This window comes from Equus przewalskii, chromosome 19 (genome assembly GCF_037783145.1).
Source record: "Equus przewalskii isolate Varuska chromosome 19, EquPr2, whole genome shotgun sequence".
Taxonomy (NCBI): domain Eukaryota; kingdom Metazoa; phylum Chordata; class Mammalia; order Perissodactyla; family Equidae; genus Equus; species Equus przewalskii.
The window spans coordinates 50,906,561-50,921,669 of NC_091849.1; the positions used below are offsets into that span (position 1 = coordinate 50,906,561).

General features: G+C 44.0%; 2 protein-coding genes across 4 annotated transcripts in view; both read right to left on the reverse strand.

Moving 5' to 3' along the window:
* Nucleotides 1-13,906, reverse strand: part of CILK1 (ciliogenesis associated kinase 1) — a 35,507-nt gene extending 21,601 nt beyond the window's left edge. For 2 of the 3 annotated variants that reach the window (XR_011529811.1, XM_008523724.2), the window contains exons 1-4: nt 13,768-13,906; nt 10,350-10,404; nt 5,701-5,822; nt 4,642-4,721 (exon numbers count right to left, since the gene is read on the reverse strand). Coding sequence is in view for 2 of the 3 variants with exons in the window: in XM_008523724.2 (XP_008521946.2) it covers nt 4,642-4,721; nt 5,701-5,822; nt 10,350-10,404; nt 13,768-13,868 (358 nt within the window). In the remaining variant the exon portion in view is untranslated. The remainder of the gene's footprint in view (nt 1-4,641; nt 4,722-5,700; nt 5,823-10,349; nt 10,405-13,767) is intronic. The other variant, XM_070584796.1, reaches the window with a different exon arrangement.
* On the reverse strand, nt 13,768-14,017 carry LOC139077364 (uncharacterized). Its single transcript, XM_070584797.1, has one exon. The coding sequence runs from the start codon at nt 14,015-14,017 to the stop codon at nt 13,898-13,900; it is 120 nt and encodes a 39-aa protein (XP_070440898.1). The 3' UTR covers nt 13,768-13,897.
* Between the last annotated feature and the right edge of the window lie 1,092 nt (nt 14,018-15,109).

Sequence of the window (15,109 nt, forward strand, 5' to 3'; positions counted from 1 at the left end):
TCCCGTCGGTCAAGCTTTGTTCTTTCCTTAGCTGCTAACTTGTCTGTAATCCTACTTCCACAGAGAACAAGTGCTCTAACGAAATGAGGAGAATGAAGATTCTGGTTCCTCATGGATCCCTGTAGGCGGCTTTCCTTTCTAGGGATCATACTTCAGGCCCAAAATAAACTACCAGAGGGAAAATGGCTAGGGAAAAAAATTAATTGCAAACAGACTCTTAAAAATGAGTAATGCAAACTGTATTTGTCACTCGACATATGTTGTCTGTTAGACTGTACTCGAGTATAAGCCTTTATAACCAGGAAGCATGCATGAATATGCCTGTAGGACACCCAGCCCTCTGTCCTTCTCATTACTGAATAATAGCAACAGCTATTATTAGTCTTATACCCATGAGTTCTTGGTAATTAAAAGTATAAGACCGTCTTGTCATGTACATCGACTTTTCATCCCTATTTAACAACACATTACTGTTTCTATATGAGAGGCAAGACTGCATTGTGGTCAAGTGTGCAGACCAATCAAGTGACCCAGTTTCAAACCCCAGTTCTGTTCACTGACTGGTAAATTACTTAACCTCTCTGTGCCTCCCTTTCCTCATCCGCAAAATGGAGATAAAACAGAATCTACCTCGTGGTGTGGTTTTGCAGGATTCAATATTTGTTAATATTTGTAAAGTGTTTAGAGCAGTGCCTGGCGTCGGCACCTTGCGAGAGCTTGTCATTATTAGCAACACGAATCCTCTCATTTCATCTTCCCCACAACCTGGTAAAGGGGGCAGGCAGACACGGCTCCATTCTGTGCAGATAAGAATTCAGACTCACAAGGCTAGTGATGTGCTCCACCACCTGTGCGGAGGACGTGCTAAGCTCTGCTTCGATTCCTGGCTGGGTTCGAGCTCTGCTGTGTGCACCCGGGCTTCTAACAAAGAGCCCGTTTCTTCCTCTGGGCTTCCGATTCACAATGGAAACCCTCACAGCTGGGTCATTCAGAGATCATGCAACAGCAAAGTACCGTTGATAAGAATCTTCCTGTTCAAAACTGTTTGGCTTTCAGAATACAGGAACAGACTTTCAATTTAATTTCAGGGTACCCCAGCCAGTCAAATAACAGAGGGATTTTCTCTTTCATCCAGGCAGAAAATGTGTTGTGCTTACTTCTCATTAACAACCCTGGGGCAAGGAAAACATCAAGCCACAAAGAAGGCTTTCTTCCCTCCACCACATTCTGTTAATGATGAACCTGATATGAATATATAGAAATAACCACAGAATACTTAAACTTGAATTTATGTAGCCACTATGAATTTATGTAGCATACCTTCCTGCTATGGAAGTCGTAATTCTACAAACATTACTGAATTTTAACCTACAATGTTTTCATCACGAAGGCCATGAGGACAGCAACACACAGAAAGGCCAAGGGCTGACTCAAGGTCATGCAGAGCAAGACAGCGGGGAAGCAGAGAACCAGAGAACCACCTCTGGGGCCAAAGCATTGTCCTCCAAGCCACTGACGGCATTTCTCGTTACCTGCACCGCTAAGCACGACCTGGATGTTGGTAAGGGCAGGTCAAGGATGAAACACGGTTTGTATTAATTGTTTAATTCCTGCAAAGTACATATGCTTTGGCATGGCTCAATCAGCACCAACTGGAGCCGTATTTTCATTCCCTGTGGGGGAAAGTACTCAGTGACACGAACTACGGCCATGGCAACTACCTCCAGCGCTCTTCTCCCCTCTCAAAGGAGTCTGCTCCCCGGGGACAAAAAGCACCTCCTCACAGTGACAGCCAGCTAACAGGAAGAGCCTGAAATGCACAAGACACATCTGGGAAGTGCTTTAGCTTTCTTCCATTACTGGAGGAAAGGAACGTATGGAGCCGCATGTGCACTTAACCAAGGTCAAGCCTATGAAAACCATTAAAAAGTTTCCAAAAATCATTTATCAATGAAAATGAGATAGGACCTGCAAAATTAATATCCATCACACCTCATTATTATCGCTCTTTTCTTCAGCTCTTATTCTCTGTGCTCTTTGAGAACAGACAGGTTTTCCCAGCAAAGAGTGACAAATGGGCACAGAAAACCTGAGCTAAGTTCCACTTTACCACTTTACTGTAGTGGGGCCTTTGGCAGGTCTCTAAACCTCTCTGAACCCTAGTTTCCTCTTTGAAAGGAACAGATACCATCTGTCCTTTCTACCTGAGAAGTTGGCAAGGAAAGAAATAAAGTGACAGATGAAACCTTATGAAGCTCAAACTAGAACTGGGCACTTAACAGCTGGGAAAAACGTCAAGAAGAATCTCTGGCAATAGCGATGGTGCTGGGGTTATAAAAGCAAAGAGGGTCTGAGCTTCTCCACATACTGAGCCTTCCCTTGCAGTGTTTCCACACACAATCCGAGTGTGTAAGGCATGTGAGGGAAACAGACAGTGCAGAGTTCCGAAGAGCTGTTCTGACACAACAATATACGGATACTAAATTATTAGATACAAACAGGTATTGTGTGTATGCACACACATGTGCATTTGTGGGTGTGGGTGTGTGCCTGTGTGTGGGGGGAGGAGTGTATGTGTAGGTACACGTGCATGTGGGTATGTGTACATGCAGGTGTGTGCATGTGTATGCACATGTATGTGTATTCATATAATAGGATTAGGGAGAGACCTGGATAAAAGGCCACAAGTTCTTTCTGGCAACAAATATCTGAGTTTCATGAAAAGCCACAAAAAGGAAAAGAAGAGAATGCTAAAGAACACTAACTTTCTCACAGGTCCACTGCTCACTTTCCAGTACTGAGAGAGCTCCATTAACTGAGATGCGAACACTGGCCCCCATCTGAAAACCTTCTGGTTGACCCTTCTCGGTTGAGAATCCCTTTGATTTCTCATCATTTCTTTTTCCTGGGCTCTTAAATCTAGTACATGATCCTTCTCTTCCTGTTTGTCCCTAAGACACCGGAAGTTTTCAGTGTTTTGCAAACTCATGCCATCCCTTGTGAATTCTCGTGAATACAAGCTAAAGTGCTGGTTGTCTCCATGTCAGTGGAATCAGAGATAACTTTGACTAAAATCTTTTTACTGGAATTGGTTCACAAATGACTCAGTCTTGCATATTACTTGCTGCTTATGCAGCACATGCCTGAGGCTGCCACGGACCTGCACAGAGAGCCCTTGTCGGTCTGTTAGTTGCGTTTCATTTAGTCTACCTGTGAGGGGCTGCTCAGGAGTTAAAGGGCAGGCTGGGAATGGCCCCAGGTGTACTGTGCCACCAACTGTGGCACAATGTCTTTTCTACTCACTGCCAATTTGTGTCCAATCTGAACTGACTGTATTATCAAAGGGCTTCCACTCAGTTTCCTTATTGGATAACGAACTCATTCATTGGTGCAATGTTTGCAATGGCCATGATACCCTTAGACTAGGGATGAAAGGATTTCTGCCTGTGCAAGATCAGCCACTTTGCCCATTTGTCTGTGTGTTAAAGTGGCCTCAAATGACCTCCTGAGGGCACCCCTGGCTCCACAGGTGGACACGTCCATCCCGTGGCTGTGTGTTCACAAGGAGGTAGGATCCAACCCTAGCTGCGTCTGCATCCCATTAGCAACAAAGACTAGTAATGCCCAAGATAACTGCTAGAAAATATAACCTCAAATTCATTGTTACTCAATATCTTTCAAAAGCTCAGCTAAGGAGAACGATACTGATGGAGGATTTCCTGAAGGGCACATGGTCATCCTCTGGATTGTCTAAATCTCTCCTTGGACCAACCAAATAAATCACCCCTAGAGTGAATCACACTGGGCCCCAGTAGAACTGTTTTCTCTGATCAGGCGATGTAACTGGCCTACAGTGAGCGACACGACACGGAACTGCCCTGTGTAACCTGTTACTGTGTTTACCGTGCAGTCCTGTTATATACTGTCCCCTCTACAAGGATCCAGGAAAGAAACCTCTCTGGTCTCAGCAGCAGGAAGAGCTGTGCTTCGCTTGGGCAGCTGGTCTGTTTTTACCTCGGGGAAACTATGCAGGTTGTAAGTGCTCAGGTTTCACGTTTTGCACTGTCTGACACAAGCTCAGAATCACGTCTCTGCCTGGTTCTTCCACTTAAATAAAACTTGCCGATGTGCCCTTTACGGATGGACCTCACCCCTGGCTATATCCATGCCTTGTTTGGCTTTGCCTTTTTCTTTGCTTATTTTCAATTTATTTTATTTTCCTGTGTTGCATAAATATTGTTAGATCATTTTTGAACCCTTTTGAACAAACTGAAATATAAATACATTAGGAAAATGAGAAGTCACAGCAAAGCAGCGTCACTTAGTGGGTTAAACATAATATGTGAAACTTCTCTGAATTCTAATCTTAGGTTTCTCATTAATACACCAGTTAAGGGTCAGGAGTCATTCTTAGATCCATAACTAACAAGCTTAATGTTAAAGCCTAAAGAGGAAGAAGACGCAGATATGATAAACAACGAGGGAAATTCAGAAATCAAGTTACAGAGGATAACATATTCCTAAATTCACTGTCAGCCTCTCTTCAACCTTTTCTGGGAGTCAATTACAAAAGATGCTTCCCACATCTACCTGATGACACCTGTCACTGCTATTGAAAAGCATAAACTCCACATCACTTACCATGTTTGTGAATGAATGCAAGTCCTTGCAATATCTGATACATGATATTCCTTATAGCAGACTCAGGAAACAACTTATTTCTGCATGGGGCAGAGGAAAAAAAGTTATAAATCTAGATTTACATATGAAAATGAATTCCATTTTCATGTGCTTTTGATTTATATAGTAAGAATTTAAGAAAACATTTGCTTTCCTGCTAATTTAACTAGATCCTTTGATAATAAAGACCAAAGAAAAACAACCATTTATCCGTACAAGAGAGCTTACCTTATAAATACCAAATATATTCAGTTATGATACAAAGAAGAAAAGATTAAACACTTTATAACAAAACAAAAAAGAATAAATTCCATCCACTATATCATATAAAAATCTCCTCTCTCCATAATATAAACTAGAACTTCAAAAAGTTTCACTGGGGAAAATTTGAGGTCTTCCAGAGGAGGGACCTTGGAGATGCAACCAACGGACAGTGACATTTCCTGTTGGATGGGCAAACCACACAGCTTCACAGCTGTTATTGACAATGAAGATGATAATTGCTCACTAAAATCACCTAGAGGGATGCTGTGAATGGCATTCGTCTGCCACCAAGAAAAGGTGCCCAAGAGGTTCCACACGGCTCACTTTTAAAGTTCAAAATGGCCACAGCAGGTTAAGTTTTTTATCAGTCTCTTCTTCCCAGCATGCAGACCCCTGAGCAAGGTAGCAAGAAAGGAACTGAAATAAACCCAGAAATTTTCAATGGCGGTCTCAAAATGAATGAAGCTGTTACACCCCTGACTTGGAGTTGCTCTTCCCATACGTTCTCATGGGAACGGAGAGCTGCAGAGTATCTGTCAAATCTCTGAGCTCGTTTGGAAGAATAACCCATTAAAACATGAAAAAGGGTGCATTGAAAGCAGCTTCTATGAAGCTATTACAAGCCTGCAAAGTAGGAAGGCGGGTTGGCCCCTCATCTTATGGGCAGCTTTCAACAGTGGAGCCTACCCAAAAGCAGAGAGGAGACGCAGCCACACTGCAACATTTATTTCTAAGATCATGATGACCAAACTGTACCTTTCTTTAATGAGCTGGTAAAGATTCTCCTTCATGTACTCAAAGATAAAATAAAGATGATCATTTTCCCTGATAACTTCTTTTAATTTTACTACATTGGCATGGTTGAGCTTCTTTAAGGACTGGAAGGAGAGAAAGAAAAACACAAAAAATTAGAGAAAAATCTGTTGTTGAAAAAGAAAAGTAATACCATGTATACTTAGAACACCTAATTTTAGAACCACAGAAATGCCACAATTCCGATTTTAGCGACAATTTAATAAACAGTATTTCTCTGAAGTCAATAGTAACTTTACACAGAAAAATGTATTCGACGAACTGACTAGAAGGTACGTACGAGACGGTAACTGTATTTCTGGCTGCCCCCAGCACCAGGCAGTGGGCCAGAGCGATTCTAGGTGGCCTCCCTCCAGATGATGGAATTCACACCATGAAAGGGGCCAGGGGGAATCGATTGGATGCTGAGGCTTTGAATGTTCTAGTATCGGAGAAGGGAGCTGCTTTGGGCTGAGATCCCCAGCCAACAGTCTGCAGACACTTTGAACAAGAACTTATTCAAACAGACAGACACGGACGGCCTGATTCTCTCAACTTTTGTCTGACTCTTGTGTGTCCATGAGATGCACAGCACTCCTCACAACATAAGTTTTAAAAGAGAAGGAGAAGAAGGAAGGGAAAAGGAGGCGAAACCTCATTGGAAGGAGCCTGAAGTGAGATGGGAGAAATACCTCTGCTTCCAAGAATAGCAAAGGCAAAAAAGGCAGGCATGGGATGGGGAACAAGAGGGTGGCTCAGAACATGGGGCATGAATGTGATGATTCATTCCTGTGCAAATGCAATTTCCGTTTTCCTGGAACTTATAGGTGAGTACGGCCATCTGCAAGCTATTTCCTGTTTGCATCATTAGTTCTGCTGATGGTGAACAAACACATTTTTGTGTTAGTGAGCAGCAATCTTGTTCACGTACGACAGCCAGAGACACCCAACTACTGGTCCACTCCCCAGAGAATCAGAATCTGACAGACTGTCTCCATGAAGGGTGCCTCAAAGGGTCATTTTGGCCAGTGGGATGAACCCTTTAATGCAGAAAGCCTTTTCCTCACAGAGAAGAGAGTCCAATAATAATAAGTTGTAAAGCCCTCTTTATCTTTGAATTTCCTTAAAAAGCACATCTCCTTTATAAAACCAACAAACACAATGTCTGAAGATGACAATGTTAACATGAATATCCAAATCTGGAAGGACACTCAGTAATAAGTTACCCGAGGGATCGAAGCCTGGGAATGTGTAATGTGATCAAGTTACTTCAAGCAGCTGGGAAGAGAGAAGAAACAGGGTCAGTGAAGGAGAACAAAATAAGACCCTTGTGGAGCCTCTTTCCCAAAGACAAGCTGCTGCTAAGAAACTTCTCTGGCAGGAAATCCTCAGCTGTTTCGGCCAACTGGCCAGATCCTTCTAGAATGACCCAACCAGGCTGATAATTTCTTTTAGTTGGGTTGGATTCCTGGTTCTCCATGAGTAACAAACAAATATCACTTAGCTTGTAAGTATTCATTGGACTCTCACGGACTGCAGCCATCTTTTCTGCTTAAAATGCATCATAAGCAATGGCAGAGACATCCAGTAGATGAGCAGCAGAATGAACGGGGCAAATTCATTCAGAGGAAAATGAAGTAGGTTTCAAAGCTTTTTTTTTTAAGATTTTATTTTTCCTCTTTCTCCCCAAAGCCCCCCAGTACATAGTTGTATATTTTTAGTTGTGGGTCCTTCTAGTTGTGGCCTGTGGGACACCACCTCAGCATGGCTTGATGAGCAGTGCCATGTCATCACCCAGGATTCAAACTGGTGAAACCCTAGGCCGCCCAAGCGGAGCACATGAACATAACCACTTGGCCACGGGGCTGGCCCCTCAAAGCTTTTCCAGAAGAGAATTCTAGGCAAGGAGTAGGGTGCCATTGCTCTCAGCCTGAAGAGTGTTTTGAACATGACTTACTAACCCAAGTCTAAGAGGGGCTCAGCTCTTGCTTCAAAGTGAGGCTCATGGGCAAGTTAAAGTCTATATTAGTTTAATATAAAAAGAATTGATTTTGTGTGGGGGACTTCATGTGACTCATTTTACAGAGATACACATCTAGAAAGAAGGTATCTAATTTTGGCTCAGGAAAGGTTTCCAAGGAGAAGTAGAGGCAGGACATTTGGATCAGAGCAGAGCAGCAGAAGCAGCAAATTAAACCTGGGTCAGCAGTCCAAATGGGGACTGTTTATCCCCATGCATGAAGGTTCTTAACTATTAGCAAAACTACAACATCCTGGGCCCCAAGGATACCGCGGGACATAAGACACGATGCCTGCCCATAAGAGGCAAACAACCTACTTGGGAAGAGAGGACATGAATGAATATATAATATGTGCAACAGAATAACGACGATCCTATTATGTGTTAAAGGAATGAGAGAGACAAGGAACATCAGAGATGTCTCAAGGAGGAGGAAGAGGCAAACTGAGCAGCCAGTGAGAGTTTCACCTGAAATGTGACTTGAAGGCAGAGTGACACCTAGACCAGCTCAGGGGAGGGAGAGGGTGTGTCAGGAGGGAAGCCCTCCACAGGCATGGGTGTGGGAGTGGACCGGCACACTCTGTGTCTGAGGGATGAGAATCACCCGCAGGAAGCTCATATGGAAGACTTGAACTGGAGAAGCAGACAGGGAGGACACTGTTTGGACACCAGGTGTCTACCCACCGAAGCCTTCTGACCAACCCAGGTCTGAAACCAAACAAACTACTGAGTCTCTGGGCCTCAGCTGTTCACATCAGCAAACTCAAGATACTAACCCTTTCCCCATCAGGTAGTTGTGGGGACGAAAGCAGATAGTGCACGTGAAGCATCTTAGATGCTGCCTGGCCCATAATGCTTCCCAACGAATGGCAGACAGCGTGTGAACAGCTGAGTGTTATGGAGGTCACCTATCATCTGGCAGCAGCACACAGGATGTGTGAGATGGGTAGGAAGTGGAGTCACACATGCCACCTGGAATGAGTGTGGTTCCTGGGTGAATGATAATTCACAGAAGGGGGAAAAAACATGAGCATTGGGGGAGACAGACATTCTAGAAAATTCAGGCACTGATGTCCACTAAGCAGTTGGATATATGGGCCTGAAGCAGGGGTCAGCAAACTTTTCTGTAAAGGGACAGAGAGTAAATATTTCAGTGTTTCGAGGCCATATGGTCCCTGCCGCAACTACTCAACTTTGCCTTTGTAGCGTGAAATCAGCCACGGACAATATGTAAACACATAGGCGTGGCTGTGTTCCAATAACCTTTTTTTTTTTTGCAAAAACAGTCAGCAAGCTGTGTGTTGACCCCTGGTCTAATGCATAAGAAAGAAAAAAGATCCGATGTGACTGCTGAAGGAAGGGGGATGAATGGAATCACTCAGGAGGAGAAGTCAGAGCAAAGAAAAAAATTGCTAAGAACAGAATGCAAGAAATCATCAATATTCAAGAGGTGAACTATAGGACAATTGGTGAAAGACAAGAAAAAGATAGGACAGCTGGGCAAAAGCAGAGTCGCACAGCCCTGGGAGAGGAGAGGAAGAAGTGGTCAACAGCACCCAACAGTGCAGGCAAGAAAGTGCCTGAGAAAATGATCCAGGACTCGGGAACTGGTGGCTTGTAGGAGAGCAGCTTCAGCAGAGCTGCAGAGGCAGATGCCTGATGCAAACCAGTGGAAAGTCAGGAGTACGTGGGGAAGTGATGGCGAAGGGAGAAGTTTGGAAGGTAAGGTATGGAAAGGGAAGGTTGGAAGCTCAAGAGGAGAGAGGGCGGAGGCTTCCCTAGCTGAGAGGGAATGGTGAGCACATTTATAGACTGCAGAGAAGGAGCCAGTGGAAAGGAAGCGTTTAAAGAAATGGAAAGGTTCACAAGAGCCCAAAGGTGGGAGCAACCCATGTGTCCACTTGATGGATGAATGGATAAACAAAATGTGGTCTATGCCTACAATGGAATATTATTCAGCCTTAAAAAGGAAAGAAATTCTGACACACGCTACAACATGGATGAACCTTGAGGCCTTAAGCTAAGGGAAGTAAGCCAGTCACAAAAGGACAAATACTGTATGATTCCACTTGTATGAGGTACCTAGAGTAGTCAATTTCATAGGGACAGAAAACAGAATAGTGGTTGCCAGGGGCTGGGGGAAGGGAGCATGGGGAGTTATAGTTTAACAGGTACCGAATTTCAGTTTTGCAAGATGAAAATAGTTCATCTCTCTTCATGAATGGTGGTGATGGTTGTATGACATTATGAACGTACTTAATACCACTGAACTGTAGGCTAAAAAATGGTAAATTTTGTTATGTGTATTTCATCACAATTTGAAAGAAAAAGGACAGTAGTTTGAAACTAATGAAATCTGAATAAATCTTTGGTTTAGTCAAGAGTACTACCAATGTTAAAAAATAAGTATATTCACTAACATAGCGTAGCAATCCTCTTTCAGTTATTAGCTGCATAATGTTATCATTTTCCCCTTTTTTCAGCATCAGCGGAACCGTTCAAACAGAATGACTCCATCAACTATAACTCTAAGCATGTATGAAGCGATTTTATCAACCAAACGTAAATCGGTCCCTGGTGTATTCATAAATACCTTCACCTCCCGAAGGTTCATGCATTCCTCCCAGGAATAAAACTTTCTTTTCATTCTAAAAGAGAAGAAAGAAACAAATAGCATGCTTATTCCCAGCAACAGGCTAAACTTGATTTCTCAAAAATGTTTTCGTTCTGAACCTAATGAACAGTATTTAAGGTCGGTCTTGCTTTCTACCAAATATTAGACTGTCCAAAACAAGATTTTAAAACTTGGCAGTGCAATCAATCCTACGTCACAAAATTTCCCGGCAGAGGGGGTTCAGTGCAAAAGGCCTGGTCTGCTGTCTTGCTCTGTCACTAATCTGCCCTGGAGGGAAATCCCTCAGGCTTATTTTATCTAGACCAGAGCTGCCCAACAGAACTTTTCACATTGATGGAAAGGTTCTGTGCTGTCCATTATGGCAGCCACGAGACACATGTGGCTACTGAGCACTTGAAATGCGGCTGGTGCAACATGGGAACTGAATTTCTAATTAAATTTCTATTTAAATGCCACATACAGTTACTCACTACCATGTTGGACAGCACAGTTCCAGACCGTCTGGTATGAGAGTTGGCAAACTACGGTTCATGGGCCAACTCCACCCCACCATCTGTTTTCGTAGAGCTCACGAGCTAAGAATGGCGTTTATATTTTTAAATCGCTGGGAAAAGTAAGTCAAAAGAAGAAGACTATTTCGTGACATGTAAAAATTATATGAAATTCAAATTTCAGTTTCCATAAATGAAGCTTTATTGGAATACAACCACACTCATTCATTTAGAGACGGTCTACGGCTGCTTTCACACTACGACAGCAGAATTGAGTTGTGACAGAGACCATATGGGCTGCAAAGCCTAAAATCTTTACTGTCTGCCCTTTACAGAAAAGGGTGCCAACCTCTGGTCTAGAGCCTGAGGGGCGAGAAAGAGAACCCTATCAGCCAGCCAGAAACCCAAGTTTCAAGGTTATGTCTTTCATCGCACTTCAACCACAGTGTCTCATTCGAGTCATACAGCAGCCCCATGAAATAGATGGGACAGGTGGGAAACCAGGAAACAGAGAAGTTCTGTGATTTCCCCAAGGTCTTGCTGCTGGCTAATAACAGACCAACTTCCATCTCTCCACCTCACTCTGTCCCCGATGTTGCACCATCTCCTGGCTGAGAGACCAATGCCTTTATTTATGCCCCAAATATTATTTAGTCCCTCCTATGTGGCAGAGGCTTTGTCGGTCACTGGAGACACAACGACGAGAGACATCCCTCATGGAACTGACATCATAGCAGGAAGGCAGGCAATTAACCCTCCTCTGTGCTAAGTGCTAGGAAGGAAAGCACGGGGCATTATGAGAGTGATCCTCAGAGCGACCTCATCTGGTCAGGGGTAATCAGGGAACACTCCTCTAGTGAAGTGATACTTCAACCAAGACCTGAAGGACGAGTAGAATTTAGCCCAATTCGGGGTGTGGGGTAGGGAACATCGTGTGAAGTCTCAGGGCACAAAGGTATGTGGTGAGTTCAAGAAGCCGAAAGGCCAGAGTGGCCGGAACAAAGTAGGACAGGCGATCCGGCTGAAGAAAACAGGTGAGGGCCAAATGCGGCAGCAATTTGTAGGTCACCTTAAAAATTGGGGGTTTGATCCTAAAACTGAGAGGAAGACACTGAAAGCTGTCCGGTTTCCCCGAAAGCAGAGCCTGAGGCAAAGACCTGAATGCAAGGTAGTTAATCTGGGAGGTGACTCCAGGAAACCAGGGTAAGGAGAGGTAAAATGGGAACAGAGAGGTGGGAAACCCAGTAAAGGGTGCATTACTGAGCTGATACTGAGGGGGGCAACCGGGACTCCATCCTGCTGGGGCCTTCTGGGGAGTCTCCTGTGTATACTTGAGGTGCGATGCTGGTGGTGGGCACAGAATTGTGCACACAGCACACTGAAGTCAGGTGGGACAGGGGGACAAGATGGGGCAGCAGGGGCACAGTGTTTAGCACAAATGGTTTTAGACAATTAGATCTGTGGGTTTACAATAATCCCTTCAGACTGGACTGGATAGGGGTTAGAACGGAAGCCAGGAGCCCTACAGAAGACATTATTCCAGTGGTAGAGGTGGTAAACAAGAATGAATTGATTGGGAAGCTAGCAGTGGGAATATAGAGAAGTAGGCGGATCAGATAACTGTTCAGTCATTAGAATCTACAGGTAGATGACCAACGCTGGAGCATACATGAGGAAGTCAGGAGGACTCCCATGTTTTGAAGGGACGGTAGCATCATTTATCAAGATAGGGAACACTGAAGGAGAAACAGGTTTGGAGCAGGAGAGGGAGGACATGTTGGACATAAGTTCAGTTTTGGATAGGATGAATCAGAAGTGTCTGCAGGGCATCCAAATGGAGATGCTGAGATGGAAACTGAACATAGACGGGTGTGGCAGGCAGACTCTAAAATGGCCCCCAAAGACCCCCATCTCTTGGTACCCACAACCTGGTATAATCGCCCTCTTTCAATGACTTGCTTCTAACCCACAGAATACAGCAATTTGAGAGGATGTCACTTCTGTGATTAGTTTACAAAAGCAGAAAAGATGTGACTTCCATCTTGGTAGAAGACTCTCTCATTGCCTTCTTGGCTCCCACGTCTTGAGGAAGCAAGTTGCCACATTGTGAGCTGCTCTTTGGAGAGGTCCACAGAGCAAGGCACTGAAGGCAGCCTCCACCCAACAGCTAGCAGGGAAGTGAGGCCCTTAGTCCAACAATGAGGTACTGAGTGCTGCCCACGATCATGTGAGCTCGGACGTGGATCCTTCCCCAGTCCAGCCTGCAGATGAGACCCCAGCACTGGCCAAGACTCCTTGACTGCAGCCTCATGAGAGACTCAATAGCAGAGAACTCAGCTAATCCACGTCTAGACTCCCAACCCACAGAAACTGTGAGATAATAAGTGTCTGTTGTTTTAAACCGCTAATTCTTGGGGGTAAATTGTTACACAGCAAAAGATAACTAATACAATGAGTCTGGATCAGTTTACAAAGGGCACATGGGGTGGGGAGAACGAGCCAGTATTCACCAGACCACTACACATGTAAATAATCCACATTAAGTCACTTAATTTCTCAGAGTTTCAGTTTCCTTTCCTAGAAAATAATGTTTCTTAACTTGCTCATTACTGCCTCACAACATGAGGAAACAATTTGAAAAAGTACTAGCGCTGTAAGTAATATAATAAATCCTAAGTGGGAATGTGTTTAAGATCTCTAACATGAGCGTTCCAGAGTTAACAATCATCTAACCCCCAGAAATCAATGCGAAACATTCTCCTCCATGTCTCCCACCCACACCCCTCAAATTTTTTCAAAGACGAGGAATGGAGAGGGTAGAGTTAAAACTATGTTGACGATCTGCAGGTGAGGATGAATTCATGGGAGTGACGGATAAAACTTACTTTTTAATAGCAATCAGCTCCCCAGACTCAATGCTTCTTCCCAGCAGGACGGAACCATAGGTCCCATCCCCGAGCTGCTTGATCGTTGTGTATCTATTCATGGTGTGCCCGCTCAGGCCGGACACTCATCTCAGGGCCGAGGCGGTCCAGTCCTGCAGCGGCAGCAGGCCTCCCCGGAGTGTAACCAGATTTTTCGATGGCAGCACCAGCACAAGGTATTCAACAGAACGTGACTATCTCCCAAATACATATTTTCCAAGATCAGTCTTCTGCCTATAAAGAAAAACGAGAGACGAGGATAAATGCTAACGTACATTTTAAGTTTGTGTATTTTTATAGTCTAAATCAGGGACTGGCAAACTGCAACCCCCAGCCTGCTGCTTGTTCTTGTAAATAAAGCTTTATTGGAACACAGCCATGCCCACTCACTTGCATATGGTGTACGGCTGCGTTCACAGCACAATGGCAGAGCTGAGTAGCTGTGACAAAGACAGTGTGGCTTACGAAGCCTAAAGTATGTATTTTCTGGCCCTTTACAGAAAAAGTTTGTCAACCCGTGGTCTAAATAATGCTCTATTCTAACATTTTTGTAAAACCAGAGATAACGTTCTTGGAAAGTGAATTTGTGACTGATTCAGAAATGAATCAGCTGTAATTCAAGCTTTTCTGCTGACTAACGATTATGGGCGAACCCATAATAACTATGGTTGATGAAAACTGCAGAGCTGCAAGAATCTCTGCTAAATATACTGTGTTCTGTGTAATTCAGCTACGATTAACAACGTAAATATACAAAAGCCAAGAAATGCTAAAATTCAAGTTCTCCTGATAGAGAGCTTACACATGCTCCATGAACTATCTGTGGCAAGGCATCAACAGAACTACTTTTATTGCTAGGCATAGGGAAGCGAAACGAAGAACTAGTCATTTTTTAAGGACTGCATATAGGATCCCTTTTAAAGTTACTCAGTTATGTGTGTTTTTTTCTAATAATAACTTATTGATTTTTTATTCATAAATTGAAAGACTCAGTCTGCCTATAATAAAGAAAATATAGTAATAACTTCAGTGATTGCGATGCCTTTAGCAAACATTAATAAAATGTAAATGGGAGCCGGCCCAGTGGCGCAGCTGTTAAGTTCGCACATTCCGCTTCAGTGGCCCGGGCTTTGCCAGTCCGGATCCCAGGTGCAGACCTACGCACTGCTGGGCAAGCCATGCTGTGGCAGGCGTCCCACATATAAAGCAGAGGAAGATGGGCACGGATGTTAGCTCAGGGCCAGTCTTCCTCACCAAAAAGGATTGGCGGCAGATGTTAGCCCAGGGCTAATCTTCCTCAAAA

What these genes read in the sequence shown, in the direction of transcription:
- LOC139077364 (XM_070584797.1), bottom strand. Translation starts at nt 14,017, where the DNA reads ATGTATTTGGGAGATAGTCACGTTCTGTTGAATACCTTGTGCTGGTGC.